At 34.5% G+C, this 24,553-nt stretch overlaps 1 protein-coding gene across 4 annotated transcripts in view; it reads left to right on the top strand.

The window, feature by feature from the left end:
- Window positions 1-24,553, top strand: part of PHKB (phosphorylase kinase regulatory subunit beta) — a 217,241-nt gene that overhangs the window by 25,292 nt on the left and 167,396 nt on the right. For all 4 annotated transcript variants that reach the window (XM_063110493.1, XM_063110492.1, XM_063110494.1 and 1 more), the window contains 4 exons: window positions 10,405-10,494; window positions 12,479-12,617; window positions 16,316-16,415; window positions 21,502-21,609. In XM_063110493.1, the coding sequence (XP_062966563.1) occupies window positions 10,405-10,494; window positions 12,479-12,617; window positions 16,316-16,415; window positions 21,502-21,609 (437 nt within the window). The remainder of the gene's footprint in view (window positions 1-10,404; window positions 10,495-12,478; window positions 12,618-16,315; window positions 16,416-21,501; window positions 21,610-24,553) is intronic.

The following is a 24,553-nucleotide window of genomic DNA, read 5'->3' as shown; positions in this document are numbered from 1 at the left end:
TCATTAAGTAAGTAAAAGTATATATGAGGGTACTTCAAAAAGTTCATGGAAAATGGAATTAAATGACAATACAAATCATTCTATGAACTTTTTGAAGACCCCTCTTATGTGTGTATATATACATATATAGTTTTGGAGTAGTCTGCTGTATAAGGTAGAAAATGAAAGCAAGGTTTAAGAGCTCTTAATTCTTCTCAGTGAAACATTTGTTGTGAGGTTTTATGGTATAAGGAAAAAAGAACACACAGTTTGTCTTCAGAAAGCCCTGCGTCCAAATTCAGTCTGCCATTTGATAACTTTTCTATGCCTCAATTTAGTACCAGCCTCACAACACTGTCAGGACAATGAAATGTGATTTGTATAAACTATCTTGAACAATGCATAGTAGTTAGGCATTCAAAATTTCCCCCATTTAGAAAAATTATACAAGTAGTAAATGAATACTTTCTTATATAATATTTAGACAAATAGAAATATGTAGAGTAAAAGCCACTCTCCTCTACCTAGTGGTAATCATTTTTAACAATTTAGTGTGTATCCTTCTAGGATTTTTAAAGTACTTAGTTATCTGTATATGCACACAGAAGCTCCTTGACTTAAACGACAGTTCCACTTAACATTTTTTCAACTTTATGATGGTGTGAAAACAATACACGTTCAGTAGAAATCATACTTCAAGTACCCATATAACCATTGTTTTTCACTTTTAGTAACAGTATTCAATAAATTACAGGAGATGTTCAACACTTTATTATAAAATAGATTTTGTGTTAGATAATTTTGCCCAACTATAGGCTAATGTAAGTGCTCTGAGTGTTTAAGTTAGGCTAAGCTATGATATTTGGTAGGTTAAGTGTATTAAATACATTTTTGATTTATGATCTTTTTAACTTATGATAGGTTTATCAGGGTGTAACCCCATTGTAAGTTGAGGAGCATTTGTATACATTTGCAAACATTACACATTTATAGTTATTGTTTAGTTTTGTAACATATAGGATTATGCTGTGAATGTCTTGTTCTGTGACATTACATTTTTCACACTATGCTTTTTGGTTTTTCATGATATTACAAATAGATCTGCCTCATTCCTTTAACTGTTTCAAGATACTTCATTGAATGGAGGTGTCATAATTTATTCATTACTCTATTAAGGAAACATTTATTCCTTAATGTTTTAAATTGCTCTGCATGGAAGAATTGTACAGAAAAGCAAATCATGGTTTAACTTTTTTTTCTTTGCTTCTCAAGGAGATATTATTGATCTTGAAGATGCTTAAAGTGCTGAGTCATATATAGTGTATTCAAATTTTTTTAATTATAACTGTTAACATGTATTCATTCTAAAGTGAGTACAATAAGTTTCCCAACTTGACTAATCATGGGAATCTTGCTGAGGGGGTGGGACTTCATCATTAAATCAGAGGATTGTGGATGGGGTAGTAGTGGCAATAGGGTAGCCTGTGAGAATAAATTTGTCAACTGGTCGCTAAAAGTTTCCTAAAACGTGTTTTTGTCAGCTTGTTTCCTTTTCCTTTCCTGTTACCAAACATTTACTGCCATCTACTATGTACTAAATACTGTCCCTGTTATGGATCAGTGTCCAGTGTAGTATGGGAGATAACACATTAATCAGATAGTGAAAATAAGATGTATTGTGATAAGCAAGAGCTATTGTTAAGTCATTAAGTTATTTAAGTACTGCAAGAATGCCGAAGATGGAACAATTAACTCTGCTCAAGAGAATTCAAGAAACGGGGGAGGGGGGAGGGAGAAGGGAGGGAGGTTTTGGTGATGGGGAGCAATAATCAGCCAAAATGTATATCGACAAAATAAAATTTAAAAAAATAAATAAATAAATAAAAAAAAATAAAAAAAAACAAAAACAAAGAACTACCTACTACAGTCAAAAAAAAAAAAAAAAAAGAATTCAAGAAAGCCTCCCCCTAATCTTGTGGATCACCCAGTTCAATTCAATAATTATTTATTGAGACCCTCCTATGTGCCAGCATTAGGGATACAAAGTTGAGAATGTATTGGAGTATCTTGTCCTTTCTTTAGTAGCATCTATCTAGTTCGTATCAGTGGAGGAGTAAAAGGGAATTTTAAAATGAAGAAATCATCTGAAGAAATTATCATCTGAAGTTAATGATGTAATTTAAATTTCAGAGTTGCTTGAAGATACTGTGTATTTTATTACATATAGATGATACATAGGATAAATATATAGATTATTGTTCTCTGGGAACCCTTGTTATCTTAGCACTCAAAATGAACATTTTAATAATTTACTGATAAACCACAGATGTGTTTTGCATATATTTTGTATATTCAAGATTATCTCTTTGCTCTCCATGCCTAGCCGGTCTACACCCTTCGTACCCTCTTCATCTTCCTATATGCATATATGAGTGCAGGGAATATACAAATCTCTTGAAACTATGGGATGATTTGACCCTCTGCAACAGATCTTCAGATTCTGCTTAGTTCTTACTTATCTTGTTGGGGAACATCTTAGCCCAGAGATTTTGGTTATTCATTGCTTCTTTGCACCTGCTTTCTTCTTTGTTAGCATCTATACTTCAGTCTTCAAAAACTGTACTCCTCAGGCTTTCAGAGACTTACTTGTTTCTGATGGTATCAGAGGAGAGGGTCTGGGAATGCCCAGTAGCTGACCTCAACCCACTCCGCCCCCTAGCAGTTCTTGACTCCACCACAGGAGAGCAGGTTCTTGACTCTAGCAGGTTCTTGACTCTGCCACAGGAAAGAATTCAAAGTAAGAAACACACACTGAACGTTTAGTAAGAAAAACACACTGAATGTTTATTACAAAGTGTAGGCTGGCTCAAGAGAGTGAGCAACAGCTCCTTAGAAATAAGTTTAACACAAAAGTAAAGGATATACATCTCTCCTGAAGAGGTGCAGGTAGGCTCCAGGAAAGCGAACAATCGACCTCAGCAAGTTTAATACAAAAGTAAGAAATACACATTTATCGACAAAGAGCATGCTGGCCCCAGAGTGAACAGCAACCTGTTAAAGGCAAGTTTGATACAAAAAGAAAGGAATACACACCTCAGGCGAGGTGCGGGCTGGCTGTAGAGTGAGTGAGCAGCAGCAGCCCTGCCTTCTACCAGATGCAACTTTTATAGTTTCATTATCTATTACATATTCGTGCTATCTAATAAATATTTAACTAACTAAATATTTAACCCAGTTATGTAACACAGTCTTGCACATGCTCAGTTGGTCTCTTTTCAGAGCCCGCTTATTGGTTGAATTCCAATATACTCACTGGAAAACACCTAGAATATTCAGCGTTCTGCAGTGCCTCTATGGAAGGTCATTCAGAGGATAAACTTCCCTCTACTGAGCATGCTCAGTGGTTGGGGTTCTATAACTCCTTTTTACTGAGCGTGCTCAGCTATTGGAGTGATATAAATCTGCCCCTTGGGGTCTCAATTTGTCAATGTTGGTGCCAAAAATAGGCACAATCAGCAACAGTAACTCTCCTCTAGGGGAGGGCTTAGAGAAGGAACCTGAGGCCTTGGGGAGTGAGTGGCCTGAAGCTCAAAGGTGTGTCCTGAAACCCAAACCCAGAGAAACTGATCACCTCCCATCTCACTGACTCTAAAAAATTAAACTCTTATCATGTCCCATATATGTAAAATTAGCAGTTCACCATTAGCTAAGGCAGGAGAAGAGTCTACAGTTGGAATTGCTAGAACTGGTGAACTTCTACTTGCTCAAATCTGAAAGTTAGAGAACCATTAATAAAACGCTAATTGGAGATACTGATTGATTCTTCCTTGGGCTAAGATTGTACTTTCACAAATTTTGTGTATTGTTCTGCAAAAACCCAAGACCCAAAGAAATATAAAAGTATGTTGCTTATGTTTAAACTTTAAGTGTCAATACCCAGTATTGAGTGCTATATAAAATGTTTTTTTAATCCCTATATATTCCTTCAGGCAATGAGGATTTTTACAATCATTAGTGCAACTACACATAAATCCCTGACTATTGTTTAAGCTAAACATCAAATAGGTTTGAAATGTTCCCTAAAATTGTTATACCTGTGAGAAAATATAAGTAGGCTAAGTGCTATGTTATTAGATACTAGAGTTTTTATATTCCTTTTGATGATTAAATTTTACTATTTCAAGAGGAAATGGTATATTTGAATCCCATAACTTGCATGTTCTCTGCTGATGACTTAGGATAAATGGATCTTTCTATTCAATATTTTGGAACCTAAATTGTACCAATGCGATCTTTTTAAAAATTATGGAATACACTACTTACTTTTAAATCAGTTTAGAAAACAAATTCTCAATAGATCAAATAACTAAGTGTAAAACTTTATTTTTTTTACATAATAAAAAACTCGACAGAACATTGAGGTGACTTTATGTATAACATAAGGGTTGTAAAAGATCATTTTAAACAGACAGGAAAACCAAAACCAAATAAGAAAAGATAGGTGTATTTAACTTAAAAATTTTTTTCTATTGTGACGTAAGTATACTAATGAAAGCTCAGGAGAAAATATTTGAAATGGAAATGTTAGATAAATAGTAACATGTAATATATAAAGAGCTCTTAGAAATTGATAGCAAAATGACTAACAGTGCAATAGCAGATGGCAAAATGGTATACACAATTTTCAGAAGACTAAATCCAAATGGCTTATTTGAAAAGATTCTCAAACTCTCTCATCGTATGGGAATTGAAAATTAAGTAAAAGTGAGATACTACTATACTTGTATCAGTTTAGAAAAACTTGTAAAAGAATAGAACACGTATTTCTGGCAGGAATATGAATTGTTTTAGCCTTTTAAAAATGCAGTTTGCTATTTTGTAAATATTATACTTATTTAATTCAATACTGCTTCTGGGAATTTAGACTGGGGTAGGTAAAGTTTTTCTATAAAGAGCCAGATAGTAAATATTTTAGGCTTTCCAGACCATGTGGTTTTTGTCTCAACTAGTCAATTCTACATGACATCACTGAATGCAGAGTTGGTTGCACATCAGCTCCCAAAATACCTGGAAATTTTTAACAGTTGGACTCTCTAGCTGGCACTAGTTGGCTCCAGTATACCACTGGCTATACTCATGTGTAAGGATGTTTTTGCAATATTGTTTATGATGGCAAGAGCAAGAAACAAATTATATACCCATTTATGGGGGAATATTTGAATAATTGTATGAGGGTACTTCACAATGTTCATGGGAAATTTTGTATTATCTTTTAATTCTATTTTTTCACAAACTTTTCGAAGTACCGTTGTACTGTATCTGTGGTTTGCAATATAAAGCAGCTATTAGAAAGAACCATTGCCTTAGAATGATTTCCATGTGTGGTGTTAAGTGAGAATGATTTCCATGTGTGGTGTTAAGTGAGAGGAGCAAGATCCAAGGTTGGCTCTATATCATGATCCCATTTTTAAAAAACAGGCAACCATAGACTCTCCCCTCATTTATGCCTACATGTTTGATTATGGTTATATGGACATGGAAACTTAACATTACCTAGAGATGGGGACAGAAGAGGGCTAGAGGTGAGGTAAGGGAGAAAAGGACTAACGTCTGTGATAAAAATAGCATATGTATAATGATTCCACGTGTGGTAAATTTTCTGTGTGTTTCTAATCATTGTTTAAAGAAATGCCTGAAAGGAATGCACCAAAATGTTAATGATGACTGTTTTAGGGTGATGGATTGTTGTCTTTTTCTTTAATGTGAAAAGAAATTATTTTAATTGAGGGAGAAAATCAGAGTTCTGTGGCCGAAGTATTTAGATTTACTGTATAATAAAATTCTCTATTTGCAAAAGGACATACTTGAGTCAGTTTTTAAATAAAATTTACCCCGTTAGTGATATGCTTTCTTCACCTAAATCATTTAATGTGTATCACTTCAAGAAAATTTTGGTATACTTATCCCCCCTCATCTGTAGGGCATACATTCCAAGACCCTCAGTGGATGTGTGAAACTGTTGATGGTACCAAACCTTATATATACTACATTTTTTTCCTATACATGCATACCTATGATAAAGTTTAATTCATAAATTAGACCCTGTAAGAGATTAACAACAGTAATTAATAAAATAGCACAATTATGACAATGCACTGTAATAAAAGTCATGTGAATGTGGCCTCTCTCTTTCTCTCAAAATATCTTCATATACTGTACTTGCCTATTTTCGGATTGTGGTTGACTGTGGGTAAATGTAACCACAGAAAGTGAAACTGCACATAGAGGAGGACTACTGTATATAGTATCTTCTTGTTTAACACTTGTGCATTTTCCTTTGTGTACAACCATGAGTATAAAGTATATGTGCATGTATATATATATGTTTATAATTTCATGCCCTTCTAGATTTCAAATGTTGTCTTAATATTTAGATGGTAATTCATTACCTGAAATTGCTGTTGTTTTCAGTGATTGCAATGTAGGTGTTCCCTGTTCTTTCAGCCCTGTACTCCACCGCTCTCTTCCTTGTATTATTTTCATTCAAAACCTTCTCTTGCCTTTCCCCCTAAACTGTAAGCTTGGTAACAGAGTTATATGCATACACTGTATATATTAATTGAATGAACAAATAATGGTATTTGAATAAACAATAGTATTTATCTTAGTCTGTTCCTATATATGGAGAAATGATAAAGCAACTTCAGGGATCATCAAAGTCTTGATGAATAACATTTTTGTATGTATTAAAGAGCTTTGAATCATATAATAAAAAAGTGTTATGCCAAAATAATAGACTATTGCTGTTGTACTGGTTTGCTGATCAGTTTTCCACCTAGAATTTCATCTTATAAAATCTTTTTAAATTTTTTTAATGGTTGCTATTTGAATTACCAGTAGTATTTCTGATTTCTTAAGAGCTACTCCATAGTACTCAGCAAATTTTTTGATGGTTTATAGTGCAGAATTCAGAAAGTTTGTAATTTTAAGTTTATACTCTTTCTTAATATTGTTTTGGGCTCCTGGAAGTGTCTTAGGAAACTCCTTTAATTTTTAATAGAAAATAGCCCTTTTCTACTTTGTGGCAAAGCTGTACTATTCCTTTTCCAGTAACAACTTCTACCTCTTGTTCTCTTGTATTGTTCTTTGTCAGTGTCTCTTTGACAATAGTGTGTTCTGAAATGAAGATGTAGATTATATTTTCTAATATGAACGGAATTTGCAGGTAAAAAAAATTAGATCGACATGTTAAAACTCATTTTACACACTTGATAACTGATAAAGTTTTATTTTACTTTGTGGTGTTTGGATATAGACATAATTTAAATGGGAAAAGCATACAAAAGAAAAAATTACATTTTAAAAACTCATTTTAATTTGAACCCTAATCATTTATTAGTTTTCTGTTATTTTGCATCTTTTTCATTTTCTTTGGCATTTCACACTCCATTAATTGCATTCTCCTCCATATTTTTATTTATATTGATGTTTTTCTGATGTCTAATTCCTGTTTAAACTGTTACCATTGATAACTTTTCCTTTGACTTCATATTTGTGGACTGTTCACCATAAATTGTGTGGAACATCCTTTTTTAATTTTCTGTGGTTACCTTAGAAGCAATCCAGTGGCGAGCACCAAAATATCAACATTTAGCTAACCAAACTATTCTTAGCTCACCAGGGGCTTTCTTTGAAGATCCAGGAAGGTATAAGAAAATATTGATTCTTAGTGAATTAGATGTTTTTACTTTTACACTTTTCTGCTATACTTTGAATGTCTTCTCTTTTACCTCTTACTGAATAGATATTTTCTTCAGAAGTCTGATTTTTCTTTTATTTATTGTTGCATCTAAAAAAACATTGGTGATTTTTTTTTTTAGAAAAATTAGATGATAGAATTATTTTAGTCCATTTAGTCTTAAATGTGATAGCACTTTAAAAAATGATTTTTCAAATCTGAAATATGATATAATATCATTAAAAGTCTTTCAAAATCAATTCACCTACCATTGTAATGCAGGTTTGTTTCAGTTTTGCATGTTCTATTTCTATCTTTATCTTTATGCACATACATGTATTTTTACCGAATTGTAATGAAAATATATATTCAACTTTTGGTGATTTTATTTTTAGCATATAAAGCAAAATAAAGCTCTACTAATGAAGATATAAATAAAAATGAAATGTTATTACCCACAGTTCTTCCACTCCAACAAAGATGTCCCCTTTCATCTTTGTGTAAATATGCACAATTCATAACTTGTGATTATTTTTACCTATTTTCTTTTTTAGTGGATCAACTTCACTAGGAGGGTATAGTGTCCCAGAGCTTAGTACCTTATATACTAGCAGTGGCCATATTATTCCTTCCCTACTGCCAGGCTACCCATATATAATGCCTGCCTGGAGCTAATTGAATTAGTAAGGCAGAGGGCATGTCTGGACTCTCGCCTCCTGGAGGCAGGTAGTCCTGATTGCTCTCCTGTCTATGTTGATAGGTCTCACCTTTCTTCCCTATGAAGCCATTCAGTTGGTGCTATTATGAAGCCTTTTTTAGAAATGCTTCTCTTCACTCAGGGCAGGCCATTTCTTATTCTCTGTTTTTATCCACAAATCATCTTTTTCCAGAAAAGATAATGGAACTGTTGCCTGAATGTTCTTTCCTTACTTCCCTCATAATGTTTACTATCTGCCTAAACATAAAAGGATTCCCAGTATCCTGGTATTTAACTATCATAGTAGACATAGCAATTTTTTTTTTTAAAGATGACCAGTGAGGGGGATCTTATCCCTTGACTTGGTGTTGTCAGCACCAGTGGGCTCTCCCAGTGAGCTAACTGGCCATCCCTGTATAGGGATCCGAACCTGTGGCCTTGGTGTTATCAGCACCATACTCTCCCAAGTGAGCCATGGGCCGGCCCTAGACATAGCAATTTTATGAGTGTAAATGCTTTAATTTTCTTTTCTTTTCTTTTTTTTTTTTTTGTTTTTTCATTTACGTGGTTCCATATCTTGGCTATTGTAAATAATGTTGCAATGAACATGAGAGTGCATATATCTTTTTGACATACTGATTTCATTTCCTTTGGATATATACCCAGCAGTAAGATTACTGGATTATATTGTAGTTCTATTTTCAATTTTATTTATTTATTTTTTATTATGAATATTCATGAGATACAAAGCTAATTGTCACCCCTCGTGCCCATGATGTGAGGGCCAGCTTCATACTGGCAGCATACCTATTACCAGAAATTGCATTTATACACCATGTCTCCCACCCAATTTTCCCCAACCTCCCTCCCCCCTCTTCCCCCCCCCCCCACGACTCCACTTTGTAGCCCAAGGAATGTTTTCTCCCTCTGCAAGAACAATGCACTACTCTGGTCTTTCCTTCCTTCTTTCTCTTTTAGCTCCCACATATGAGTGAGCACATGCAGTATTTATCCCTCTGTGCTTTGCTTATTTCACTCGGCATAAGTTTCTCCAGAAACTTAATGCATGACAACATGATTCCCCCCCCAAGTAAATTATAGGTTCATTTTTGTGCTATGTCGTTAGACTGTATGGTATGCATTACCTGAATCCAGAGGTGAGTTAATTGTGACCTTGAGATGTTTATGATTTCTGAGTGCTTTTAAAGAATAAGAGGCAGTACTTAGTCTGATGGCTGAAGGTTCAGATGTCTTTCTTTCAGTCAGCAGTTGAGAAAGTGCACTAGTCAAGTGAACAATTTTCTATATCCATTTTGTGGCAAATTATCATGATTATTGTGGGTTTGGTAGCTTTTGAACAGTGTGTTCTGCTAACACCATGGAGTAATTTTCATGGCTGAGAAGTAGAAATGATCTCTGCTTATAGACTAGGTTATCAGGCAAAGAGTATTATCTGCCTAGGAGAACGTGGAGGCTTAAGAATTTCAGTATGAAAACTAGCTGAAAATTCGTGGAGTAGATGTCTTTGGAATATGTGAGCATTACCTTTTAGCCTTAAGGTTTTGGAGATAATGATCATTTGACCAAAAAATTGCCTGAAGGATCATCCGCATAAGGAATAAGGTTTTGGATTTAAGGGCACATAATTAGATATATTTTTCAGTAATTAGAAATTACTGAGCTAGTTACTACCACATGAGTATTAGTGATGTTTGAATTGTTAGGACCAGTATGCACCTCAGTGAGTTGGACTGAGTGCTGGGGGTGAGGGTGGGAATATTTCATGACATTTAGAGCTCTTCTATACTTGTTGTCGAGGGTGCTTTTCTCTCTCCTTCTCCCAGCAAAAGTTTTACTTTGTGAAATATGGTATTTCACATATAAAAATGAAAATTAGACTGTTAAGTAGTGCTTCTTCATTTGATTAGAATTTTTCTTTGTTATCTGGGTAAAAATGACTAAATTTGATGGGTTTTTATTTTTCTTTTAGGCTCAGTTTATGAACCTCTTAAAAGCATTAATCTTCCAAGACCTGATAATGAAACTCTGTGGGATAAATTGGATCATTATTACAGAATTGGTAAGCAAAACCTGAAGAAAACATGTCCTTAGGTAACTATGATTAGTATTTATCCTGCCTTAGTTATATTGTGTACATTATATGGATAATGTTGTTCTATCATTTGGATGTTGGGGTAGTTTCAGTGCTTAGGCGATTATTCCAATTGCACATCAATACTGGATCTATAAAAGGAATCCAGCAGGTTATATCTGGCCCTTGAATAATTTTAAAACTGTTACCAATATCTTCTGTGTTTTTTTAATCTTCTTAAACATTACCAGATTTGAGAAATTTAGTATGTTTCTTGATTAATACACGAATATTTCATACAAGTATCAACTTATTTATTTACCTATACATATCTCCCAGGTAGTCCTGAACTTTTTGTATCCATTTCTAAATTTATTGAGATACAAGAGGAATCTTAGGTTGTTATTATTAATATCAGGTCATTGGGTTTCTGTCTGTTTTATTTTCCTTTTCCAGGATCAACCTGGCAAACCTTGTTTTTTAATGTGAATAAGCATTAAAGATATGCTGTGTGTGGGATATGTGTGTGTGGCACTCCTCTCTTCATCACACTATAAATGGGAATACTTATTTATTTTCTTGTCAGTTTGCTTCTTGTGACATTTACTTGTCCAAGTATGGCAAATAATATAAAATTTTCTTTGTCTCCCCTTAAGATATGGATTTTTTTTATCTATTTCAGTCTCTTGTAAAATTTTAATTCAACTTATTTTGGTTAAGATTCTGGAATACATTCTTATGTTACCCTTCTTATTATCTTTGTAGCAATAACTAGATAAAGAGAACTAATTACATTTTTTAAAGATATGTCAATTGCTTACTTTTGACTGCAAGGACCCAGTTCTTTGCTCCAGGAAAAATAATAAATACCTGGTATTCTTAAAGAAGTGATCATGATAAGATCAATTTAGTTGGAGAAAAAGAAAAAGAAATTTTTTTTTTTTTTTTTTTTTTGTCTTTTTCGTGACTGGCACTCAGCCAGTGAGTGCACCGGCCATTCCTATATAGGATCTGAACCTGCGGCGGGAGCGTCGCTGCGCTCCCAGTGCCGCACTCTCCCCAGTGCGCCACGGGCTCAGCCCAGAAAAAGAAATTTTAATTCTTTAATTGCAGTGAAGGACCAGAGTGTTTTAGACCTTTGAAAAACTATCCTAAACAGTAGTTGACATAAACCAATCAAGAATAGATTAATTTCATGTATTTTAGGAAAAACATTAGTCATCCATTTATAGTTAGACAAGAATAAAATAGCTTTTAGGAAATTTAATTTTAGTTTTCCTGCTTTAGGACTTTTTAATTAAAGATAATAAAATATTAATTTTAGACCTTTTACTTAAGTAAAATGTTCACAAACTTGCTGCTGTTTCCCTGTTATATAAGAATGGGATTTAGTACTGAAATATTAAACATATTCCTAACCTGTACGATGTAATAAGTAAAAGAAACACACTCTTCTGAAGACCAGGCACAAACTAGTCATCAGTGAAATGCAGGATTCTGGCCTGTTCCATGATCTTTATTCCCTTTGCAAGTTGATGATAATTTACTTAAAGCAGTTGAGTTGGCTTTGTGATTTAGCAAATGTATGCTACTTTTTGTGGTACTATTGAACTGATTGTTTAAAAATATTATGCTCAGTATTTTGGTTGATCTTTTTCTTTTCTGTACATGATATTGTCTTCATAAGACTTATAACATATATTGACATTAACCAGGATATGGTAAAGACTTTTAAAGTCCTAATTAGCTGAGTCCTTTCCTCAAAACTGAAAGACCCCTTAATGCAGGGTGTATTCCCACTTAGGCTGGAACAACATGAAGTTGTTTCCACATCTTCAAAAGTTATATCCTATAGCTAAGTTTAGAAACAGCTAAATTGTTAGAAGTGGGATGACGAAACGAAAAAGGATTAAGACGGCCCAAGGAAAATGGTTGGCTTACAATTCATTCTTTGTCTTACCTTCAATTGCAGTCAAATCAACATTGCTGCAGTATCAAAGTCCAACTACAGGTCTCTTTCCCACTAAAACATGTGGTGGTGATCAGAAGGCCAAGATCCAGGACAGCCTGTACTGCGCTGCCGGGGCCTGGGCTTTGGCTCTTGCATACAGGTGAGCTGGTGTGTACTCTCCTAGTAACTCCAAGTCTAGATAGTAGGGTTTTGTAGGACTAAGACAAATTGAATGGCTATCTTTGAGCTCTGCTTATTGTGTGACATATAAGTCCCTCATGTCCGTTTTTAGGCCTCTAAATCTTTTCATTTAAGGGATTACATAAGACCAGTTCTAACATTTTATGACTTTGTGACCAAAATTTTTTGTCTCTAGGTTTGTAAATCAGCATTAGTCTTTGGCAGAATGAACTACCTTCCCATTCTCATTGAGTTAATTAGTTTCAATCATAGAGGGAATTAATGGTAATTGAATTTTGCAGATGCTAAAATTAGCACCTGGAGCAGTTAACATGTTTGTTAAAAATTATACAACTAGTTAATGATGGAGCCAGAGCCAGGTCTCTGATTTTTCTTTTTCCTGTTTAGTGTTTTTGCCAGTGCACTTAATTGAGGTATCAGTTATTAAATCTGGTGGTAAGTCAAATTATTATTTTATAAAGTTAAAAAAAAAGAATTGTTTCACAATTCAAAATTTCTTCTTTATTTCTTTATGCACAGAAAACACCAAACATGGATCTTTGCACATAGTAATACATTTTAACCATAATTAATACGACAAGCAAACAGAGGGGACATTGGTGGGGGGAGGGGGTGAGGGAGGAGGGAGGGAGGTTTTGGTGATGGGCAACAATAATCATCCACAATGTATATCGACAAAAAAAAAAAAAAAAGATTATTAAGATTGTTTCTGAATATTAATTTTCTGAAAGTGACCCACCTGAGTATTTCAGATTTAAAAATTGTGTGTTCCAACCCAATTAAAAAAAAAAACAAAAAAACCAAGCAACCCAATTAAAAAATGGGCAATAGAGCTAAGTAGGCATTTCTCTAAGGAAGATATACAAATGGCCAACAGACATATGAAAAAATGCTCAACATCACTCAGCATCCGGGAAATGCAAATCAAAACTACACTGAGATACCATCTAACCCCAGTTAGGATGGCTAAAATCCAAAAGACTATGAATGATAAATGCTGGCGAGGTTGCGGAGAAAAAGGTACTCTCATACATTGTTGGTGGGACTGCAAAATGGTGCAGCCTCTATGGAAAATGGTATGGAGGTTCCTCAAACAATTGCAGATAGATCTACCATATGACCCAGCTATTCCACTGCTGGGAATATACCCAGAGGAATGGAAATCATCAAGTCGAAGGTATACCTGTTCCCCAATGTTCATCGCAGCACTCTTCACAATAGCCAAGAGTTGAAACCACCCCAAATGTCCATCATCGGATGAGTGGATATCTACACAATGGAATACTACTCAGCTATAAAAACGAATGAAATACTGCCATTTGGAACAACATGGATGGACCTTGAGAGAATTATATTAAGTGAAACGAGTCAGGCACAGAAAGAGAAATACCACATGTTCTCACTTATTGGTGGGAGCTAAAAATAAATAAATAAATTCACACACACACACGCACACACACACACACACACACACACACACACACACACACACAAAACCGGGGTGGGGTGGGGTGGAAGAAGACATAACGACTAAAAAAAAAAATATTGTATGTTCCACAGGAATGTGATTCATCTATTGTAAATCATTGATGTGTCAGGTTTTTAAAAGATAATCAAATACTGAGATATTATGAAGTAGTCATCTTTAACACACTTGTGTGCTTATATCACTAAAAGCATGTCCTTACATATTCTATTTAAGTACAATATAGCTTTATTAAATGTAAAGCTGGTACTGGTCTTAGGAGTATAGGGAGCATCAATAGCACCTCAACCAAGTGGGTAAGCCAGTAATGGGACAGACTGACATTAGGTACCTCCTGATTTGTTGCAATGGAAAGTATGCATCAAGCATGCTAACTTCTTACCAAAATGTCTAACATGTGATTACACGTGAATAAATAATCAGACAAAGCTGGACTATGTCTTCTTATAAGACAACTTGCCTGGAGTCTTAAAAAATGAAGGTATCATAGAAGGTTAGGAAATAGGTGTGAGGATGGCTAGATTAAGAGAGACTAAAGAAATTTGACAACCAAATATAATATATGTTCCTTGATTGGATCATGCATAAAAAATACTATAAAGTACATTTTGGAGATAATTCAATAAATTTGAGTCTAGACTGTGTATTATAGAATATAATACCAGTATTAAATTCTGTGGGTATAATAATGGTACTATGATTTTGTAGGAGAATCTCCTTGTTTTTTACTTACTTCTGAAGTGTGTAGGGGTGAAGAGTCATGATATTTGTAGCTTACTTTCAAATAGTGAAGAAAAAAATTGTAATTAGAGAATGCAGCTAGTGAATCTAGATGAAGAGTAAAAGATTTATTCATTGTAGCATCACTTTAGCTTTTTTGTAGATTTGAAATTTTTCTAAATAAAATGTTGGGGAGAAATTGCTTTAAAAAAAGACAGGAATACAGACAGCATATGGACGAAAGTCAGACATTAATCTTTTCCCAAAAAACTCTAACATCTGATAGAGAATTTAAAGTCCTTACTTTGCTGGGCACACTAGGTAGAATTTGCCTGTATTAAAACACTTGTGTCTGATGTTGGAGGGGGGTGGGCGGGGAATGCTGTATCGAGCTAAATCATGTTATTGTACTGCAGTGCCTGCATGAATAAGGAGGAATGATATGCTAATGAATAATTTACTTTTTACTAACATTTGCCATACTATGTTACAGTAATCTTTCCTTCCAGTAGTGGTGTATGAGACCTATGAGATTGGAGTAGGAGGTAATTATAGTATACTTTTAAAGGAAAAAAGTGATACTTTTTAATCAAGTGAGAATGATCACTAGGTATTTTACTTAAGATTAAGTGAAACAATGAATAAGTCACTTTTATTTTTCAATAGTGATTTTCAGAAGGTGTGTGTTACCAACTCTCATACACCTTTTAAAAGTCACTGATCTAGAATTAAAAAGCAAGCTATAGAAAGAATGTCTAAACCTTGTTTAAATAGATTTTAGCTGTTCTTTATTTTTATTTTTTAATTTAATTTAATTGGTTTTAGTTTTATTTTGTTTTGTTCTTTATTTTTAAAAGCAAGGGAGATATAAACTATGGTCAATTGATTTTAAAATAAGACCTGAGAATATAAAAATTTTATGCTAAAATATATCATGTATGATAAAGAATGTGTGTTTAGTTGAAAGCATCCTTGACTGATTAAAGTGCCTGCCCTGGCAGTATTAAGCACATGGCAGAGCAAAGAAGGCATACTTGTACCTTTACCCATGCTTCTTTAAATCCAAGTCTCCATTCCATAACCTAAAAGGATAGATATTAAAAATTGCCTCTGTAACAGTGAATTTAAAAAATGTTTTGGTGGATTTTTTCCAATGTAGAAATATCCTTTAAAGTTTCAGCCAGATCATTATAGAAAATATTATATGCTATTTATAAGGCTTATTTCCTTAAAAGAAGGAAAAATCCCTACAAGTTTCATCATAGGGTTTTTTTTTTTTTAATTGCAATGTTTCCACATCTGCTGGGAAAATGGAGTTTCACTGTGACAGAATTAGTAGATGTTGCCAGAACACAGGATTAGCCAGATAGTTAAATACTTAATTATCAAAAGGTCTGCTTCCTTTTTAAATGCATTTCCAATTTGTTTCATGAGTTATCTCTCTCACCCAGGCGTATTGATGATGACAAGGGAAGGACCCATGAACTGGAGCACTCTGCTATAAAATGTATGAGAGGGATTCTCTACTGCTATATGCGTCAGGCCGATAAGGTAAGACACTGTGGTGTGGACTGGAATTCTTACATCGTTCTGTAGGATTAATTTAACCAGTACACCAATAGCATCTTCTGAAGAATAATGTACTTTAAAAAGGGAAAGTCACATCCTAGGGCAGTCTAGATAGGTTAGAACAGCCTTTACCTTTCCAGCCCAGGGATTCGAAATCCTGAAATTGAAGCAACATCTTAAATGAGAGGTGACTGAGAATTGTTATTTAGACTTGAATTTGTTTGTGTTTTGCATCTGGTGTTTGCTTCATAAAGACCCAGTTTCTCAGGAACGTCACAAATGCCTGTAATTCCAACCAATATTACATTACTTAAGGAAAATCCCTGTCAAAATTACTTTTGGACATGTGAATTGCTCTGGCTTAAGTGAATTTTTGTTTAAAAATATAATATTTCATTCATTCTCAGACAAATGGACCAGGAATTATAGGCTTAGAAAATGATGAACTTGGGCCGAGCCCGTGGCGCACTTGGTAGAGTGCTGCGCTGGCAGCGCGGCGACGCTCCCGCCGCGGGTTCGGATCCTATATAGGACTGACCGGTGCACTCACTGGCTGAGTGCCGGTCACGAAAAAAAAAAAAAAAAAAAAGAAAATGATGAACTTTACAGGGTTATGTGGAAATTAAAGAAAGTAATATACATAACAACATTCTTTAAACTCTAAGGCTCTATGCAAATATAATGTGCTATTCCCTCTACTTACCTACATCTCTCTGATCCCAGGTCCTAATACAGTACATGTCCATATATGTACATCAGTGTGTCATGGGTCCCCAAAATCACCCTCAGGATTGGTGGTTCACTAGGAGGACTCATGTGACTCAGCAGATAATTATAGTCATGGCTATGGTTTATTACAATGAAAGGAAACAAAGTATAATCAACAAGGGGAAAAGGTGCGGCACAGTCTGGAGGAAACCGGGTGCCAGCTTCCAAAAGTCCTTTCCCAGTGGGGTCACATAGATGCACTTAATTCCCCTAGCAACTAATCATGACAATGCATGTAAAATGTTGTCTACTAGGGAAGCTCATTATAGGCTCAAGATTTTTATTGCCCAATGTTTTATTGGTGGCTGGTCATGTAGGTACCCTCTCCCTCGTGCTTACCAATATTCCAGACTCCTAGAAGGAAACCAGGTGTGTATCATAAACTTCGTTGTATGTATAAACAGTAGGTATAGTGAGCCACTCATGAAGGAATGGTGGTAACCTTCCCAAAATCCAAATTCCCACATACCAGCCAAGTGTCAGCCTTACAAACAGTCTTTTCTAAGGACAGCATTCTCAGGACTATTGTGTTAACTCTTTTCTGGACAATCAGCATAAACTCATGGACTGGTTAATGGTCTGTCACTAGCTGTGTGATGTTGGACAAATTATTTGACTTCTGTGTGCCTTAATTTTTTTCATCTGTAAAAAAAATATGGGTATTAGTAGTACCGCCCTCATTGGGTTCTTGTAAGGATTAAGAAATAATGTATTGAAAGCACCCAGTACAGGGGCTGGTACCAGGTGAGCATATGGTAAATATTTATTGTTATCATTAGTATTATTCCCTCTCCCTTCTAGACCATGTGCTTCAGATATGTTTCCGACTTCTGCATTTTAGCAAAGGTGCACACCAGTAACCATGCAGGCAATTTTGATCACTTAGTATTTTGTTTGTTTTTAATAATAAGTTTTAATTTATGCTTAAAAAGATAAAAACAAGTGATAGCAAATCTTAAGATTTGAAGTCAAAACTAAAAAAAAAGAAAAATCATTTATATTCTGCCACCAGAATATGGCAAGAAAAAAGTAAATTTATTCACAAGCTGATAATATATATATATGACAAACTGTAATTTATCTACAGAGATTTGACTTTGCAAATCATTATTATGAAGGTTATCCAGATGCTTGAAATATTAGTATGTCATATATTGACATACTAGAATTAAACTAGTATGTTTTGTGTTGTATTGATGTAATTGTGATTAAAGTTATTTTCCTAAGTGTGAGATGTTACTGTTTATTTCACATGTATCATATTAGGAATGCCTAATATCTTTATGAATTTAACCTTTCTCTCTAGGAAACATTGTGAGAACTATGAATTTCATGTGTTTGCTTAACAAGCTGACAGACTTAAATTAGAATTGTTTATCAGAAGGAAGACAATGATGTAATAGCTTAAGGTTTTTTTCTTCCTGGCATGGTTAGCCAATTGCTAATGGCCTTTTCTAAATATTATTCAACCTTACTAACCAGTCATCACAATTATGTTTTCTTTTAAATACTTGTACAGCTTGAATGTGACTTAAACTGTCTTAAATTCCTCAAATTATAAAGGATTGTCATATCTTTCCTTATGTGGCTGTGATGGTGGACCATTAAAATAAAGTGATTTATAAGAAGGTATGGATCATGTTGGGTAGACATACATACCACAAAATGCTGGGTTCTGTTATTCTTAGGAGTAAAAGATGTTTTACAAATTTTAAAGCATTTTCATTGTTATAATCTTTCTTGATCCCCATAACCTTTTAGAGTAGGAAAGGAGGATATTACTATAATCCACATGTGAGTAAGAGGAACTGACTCAGGGAAATTGAACTATGTACCCAGCTCAGTGCTTTTCACCATACCTTCCCCTCTGCTGCTCATTGTTGTCTTCCTCCAGTCTCTGCTGTATCTTTCATGATTCTATAGCAATGTGGAATATGGAAAACATGTTTTAAAATGTGAAATATTTATCTTTCAGCCTTTTTTTCCTTAAAACTAAAGCAAAGCACATTTGTAATGTTCATTTGCTATTTGACCTCAAACCTCCCTTCTTTGTCTTCTGAAGTAAAATCATGATCTAGAAAGTCAAACTTCTCCACTTTTATTGATATCTTGTTACAAAACATGCTTCCTGATGTCTTTTCTCAAAGTACTAGCTAAAAGAGATATTTTAAATATATTATGAATTTGAGTGAATAGAGTTGCCCTTGATTTATGTAATTGTAAAGAAATCTGATATCTGTTTTATTGTTTTGACATTTGTCTTAGTATCTGCTTATTAATGTCCAATATGCTTTACCTCTAAATGTTCACATGCCTGTTCTCTCATTTAGTTCTTTTTTCTAATACTACTTATGGAGAAGCATTCAGAATTTTTAAAAGTTGATTAAATCTTCAGTTAATTAGTTTGGAGGGCAGAGATTTGCTTTACAATAGGCTATGAATGTTGCTATGCCTAATTATGTTCTTAAAAAATTGTTTAGGGCCGAGCCCGTGGCGCACTCGGGAGAGTGCGGCGCTGGGAGCGCGGCAATGCTCCCGCCGCGGGTTCGGATCCTATATAGGAATGACCGGTGCACTCACTGGCTGAGTGCCGGTCACAAAAAAAAAAAAGACCAAAAAAAAAGAAGAAAAAAAAAAAATTGTTTAAAGTGCTACTAAATAGTTTTTAATTAATGAGAAATATTAAAATTTTATAAAATTTATTATTCCATGATTCCCTTATGAGATGATTTTTTTCCCTCTAAGTGCTTATTTCAAGTCTGTTTATTAAGAATGGATGACAAAATACTGTTACATTTTTCCAAATGATAAGCTGTTTATTCACAATGATAAGACTTTGGGGGGAAAAATCTAAGTGAAACACAAATGGAAAAACTGTTATTCTAGGTGTATTTTAACCTAGAAAATTTTGCTTTTATCATTAACTTTATTTTTAATTGCCAGATGCCAGACATTATATAAAATGCTAATTATGTCCTCCTGTTTTTGACTGCTTTCAAGAATACTTTTTATTTATATAATTGACATACAGTATGCCCCGTTAATCTTCAAAGCTTCTAGAGTTTGGATCTTATTTTTTCCTGAAATTTTAAATTACTTGTCTTTTAATAGCTTTAAAACTCAAAGTGTAGTTATATAATTCCTATTAGAGCATCTTTAATCATTTAGTAGTTGCTTTTCCCCTGACATAGTGATTGAATATAAATTCTCCTGCTGGGTTCTTGCATGTTGTGAAGACAAATGACAAATACCGCTTTGTCAACTGCAGCAGTCACTTTATTAAACTGAGAAAACTTTATCCTTTTAGATCCATACCAAGTGGGAAAAATGTGTTAGTTTCAATTTCACCATATTTTTGTATAGGAGCCCAAAATAATGCTCAGGGTTTCGAGAAAATAATCACAGTAGTGTGAAATGAATGACTAAATTAATTTCTGTTTGTGTAGTTTCATGCTATTGCCAGCAGTTTCAGATATGAAGAAGGGATAGCCACCTTCTCTCAGTTAACACCAAATGGCTTGGTCACTTTATAAATAGAAAACATATATCTCTAACTGTGTCTTCATTATCTTGGTCCTGATTACCTACTGATAGATCCTGAGTATAATTTTGTTGGTCAGGTGCTTCAGTCATAAGGATAGGTTTTTTCTTGTCTTTGGAGTTTGTCTGATGGATCATTTAGTATTTATTTAGTATTCTAAAATGGTTAAATTTTATATCTAATTAATAAATATAAAAGTGTGGCCTATATTCTCTTAGAATTGATGCCTTAGTAATGAACGTATATACGGAAGAGGAAATGAAAACATGTTAACAGGAGCATAAATTTGTGATTCTTAGAGAAAGAAATCACATTTGAAGTTTGAACACTTACCGAATTAGAATGTGGCCTGAACTGCATTTTCATTACGAGTGTCATGTAAGCATTTCCAAATAACAGCACAATGGAATACAATCACTGAAATCCTGTCTTACAAAATAAAGCAGTATTTTACTCTAAAATTAAATAATGTGCAAAAAGCCATTGTTACGATGATAACATGCTCCCTAGTACACTTGAGTTGCTATGCTTGTGAAAAATCAATTGACAATTATGTTAACTGTATTATGTTAGTAGTTATGAACCTATTGTCTACATATTGTTTCTTTAGAAAGGGTACTATTTCAGCTTTGCTCAGTCTTCTGCCTATAAGCTTTAGTTTTCTTCATTAAAAAGTTTCATGAAAAATAACTTACAATCTCTAGTGTTGAATGAGTATGTGAATTACTAGTATTATTTAAATTCTATATTTGATTCTAGGTCCAGCAGTTTAAGCAGGATCCCCGCCCAACAACATGTCTTCACTCTGTGTTCAATGTGTACACAGGAGATGAGGTGCTCTCCTATGAAGAATATGGTCATCTTCAGGTAAAAAGAGAAGATTGCAAATTTTCTGTTTATATTCTGTATCATTGATATGGATTGAATGTTTGTCCCCTCCAAAGTTCATGTTGGAACTTAATCTCCAATATGGTATTTAAATAGTGGGGCTTTTAAGAAGTGATTGGACCATGATGGCTGTGCACTCATGAATGGATTAATCCATTCATGGATTAATGGATTATCACAGGAGTGGCACCTGTGGTTTTTAAGGAGAGCAGGAAACATGTAAATGCACTCTTGCTCAGTCCTCACTATGTGATTCCCTGCATCCCCACAGGACTCTGTACAGAGTCCCGTTAAGCAGTAGGCCCTCATCAGATGCACCCCCCAGGCCTTGGATTCCTCAGCCTCCAAAAGAGTTAGAAGTAAATTCCATTTTCTTGTAAATTACCCAGATTCGGTTATTCTGTCATAAGGAACAGAAAATTGACTAATACAATTATAGAAGATTTGCAGCTGTTTACATTTTTTTTAAAAGTAGATTTCATAAAGTGTTCAGGATAGAAGTGTGAAATCAACCTTGATTTGGAGAAGAAAGTGAAATGCTAACCTCCAGGGCTGAATTAATTACTATGATTTAACATTAAATCTGATTGAGTTCTTGGTCCTCAAACAAAAAGGACAACTAGATGGACTATAATATTATTTCTATCTAGAAGAAGGAAGCCTACAGTTCTTTCAGTAACAAAGGCTTTTACTTGTTATCAAATTTAGGAGAATTTCAACACTTAGGAACTAGGGAATAAAAGCCAATTGACAGCCGTATATAACAGCAAATCAGAAATTTTTGTTTTATGGCTGTTTATTTTTTAATATACCAACCTTCAGTAAAGCTAAAAACATGCCATCGAAATGTAATTCCAAAAGGCATTTCTGAAGTCCATAGATTTTGTCTTGTATAATATGTTAAATTTTATATCTATGCTAAGAATACACTGTGAATTTTACGTTTTGTGTTTTTTTTTTTTTTCCTCTCACAACTGTGTATTGTTTTTAGCTGGACATCTTGGTTTGTTTCTAGGATACAAATATTATATATGCTATATGCTATTTATCTTTAATGGATTTTCTTCCTGTTCAGCATTTGGTTTTGCTATCTTTAGACTGAATACTTATTATTAATATATTCCTTATGAAAATAAGGTTATCTCCTTTCTATGGTCCCTCTCTCTGGAGATCTGAAATCTTTTACTTCAGTAGGTCACCTCCAAACACAGAAAGTGCAGTACCCCCATTTCTATGCAACAGAAACTCTTGTACTTATTTGTAAACAGTGCCTTGGAGAATTAGTGTTATATGAATATGTAGTTTCTCAACCTTAACCTTATCTCTGTATAATGTAATTAGATTTTATGTGGCTTTTGCTTTGATAAATATAGTTACTATCTGAAACAAGGTTTCAGAAGATAACAGGGTCATTTATTTCTGTACTTGAGAATTTAAGCTCAGTGTCCCGCACTTATTAGGCATTAAATAAATGTTGGTTATCCTGTTATTTGACAATCCCTTTACAATTTACCATTTACATTTTCTCACAGAAACATCCTAAAAGTCAGAGCACAGAGCTCTTATGGTGTTCCTGTAAATGATTGTCCACAGGAATGAAATTTTTTTGAAGTTGTTTCTGACAGGCCAGTGTTAGTGATGTAAGAAAATATTTGAGTGGAAGGTCACTCAAAGTTTATGTCAGTTGAAAAAACCTAAACCCTCTATCTTCACTTGGAATACTATATTTTCACTTGGACCTCAACAAGGCCCTGATATTCACTGAATTCTGAGTGCAAGGAAGTCAGGAGACAGCCAGGGCAGGCCTGTTTTCTGAGAGGGCCACCAGCAGTGCCAGACTCTGGTCGCACATGGGCTGCTTTTTCCAAGGCTTTCAGGGCATTAATAATTTTCTGCCCCAACTTTCCATCAGTTACTCATTAAGGGTTGGAAGAAAATCTAGGATAGAATAAGCTACCAAGGCTGTCAGAGGGTAATAATCTTCTGTGTTAGAATTGTATGAGAACAAAATTACAGCTTGCTGTTTGTTTTTAACTCAGGTTGACAGTTTCCTGAATAAGTTAAAAATTTTCACTGCCTTAATTAATTAATTAACAGCTTGAGATATAATTCATATAACATATAATTCACCTATGTAAAGAATACAATTAAATGGTTTTAAAATACTCGTAGAGTTGTGTAACTGTTATCACATCAATTTTAGAATGTTTTCATCACCCCCAAAAGAAACATGTCCATTAGCACTTCCTGTTATCTCCTGAAGCCCTCTAGCCTTATGCAACTACCAGTCTACTTTCTGTCTCTGTGGATTTGCCTATTCTTGACATTTCATGTAAATGGAATCATACAATATATGATCTTTTATGACTGGCTTCTTTCATTTAATGTAATGTTTTTAAAGTGTTCTTAGTCAGGTTCTTTCAGGTTCTCCCTAGAAACAGAACCAATAGGATATAGTGTGTGTGAGTGTGTGTGTGTGTGTGTGTGTGTGTGTGTGTGTGTGTGTAAATATATGTAAATATATAAGAAGGAATTTATTAGGAGAATTGGCTCACACAATTATGGAGTCTGAGAAGTTCCATAGTAGGCCATTTACAAGCAGGAGAACCAGGGATGCCTGTAGCGTGGCTCAGTCTGAGTCTGAAAGCCTCTGAACCAGAGAAGCTGCCTGTGTAACTCTTGGAGCCCTGGGGGCCACTGGTGTGAATCCTGGAGTCCAAAAGTCAGAGAACCTGGAATTGTGATGTCAAAGGGCAGAAGAAGAAGGGTGTCTCCACTCTAGATGAGAGAGCAAGAATTTACCATTCCTCTGCTTTTTTGATTTATCTGGGCCCCAGCCAATTAGATTGTGCCACCCTCATTAAGAGTGGATCTTACCCACCCAGTCTTCTCTGGAAACACCCTACAGACACACCCAGAAATG

This window comes from Cynocephalus volans, chromosome 10, assembly GCF_027409185.1.
Source record: "Cynocephalus volans isolate mCynVol1 chromosome 10, mCynVol1.pri, whole genome shotgun sequence".
In the NCBI taxonomy this organism is placed as follows: domain Eukaryota; kingdom Metazoa; phylum Chordata; class Mammalia; order Dermoptera; family Cynocephalidae; genus Cynocephalus; species Cynocephalus volans.
Note: the sequence above shows the minus strand (reverse complement) of the source record. Positions and strands in the feature narration are given on the sequence as shown.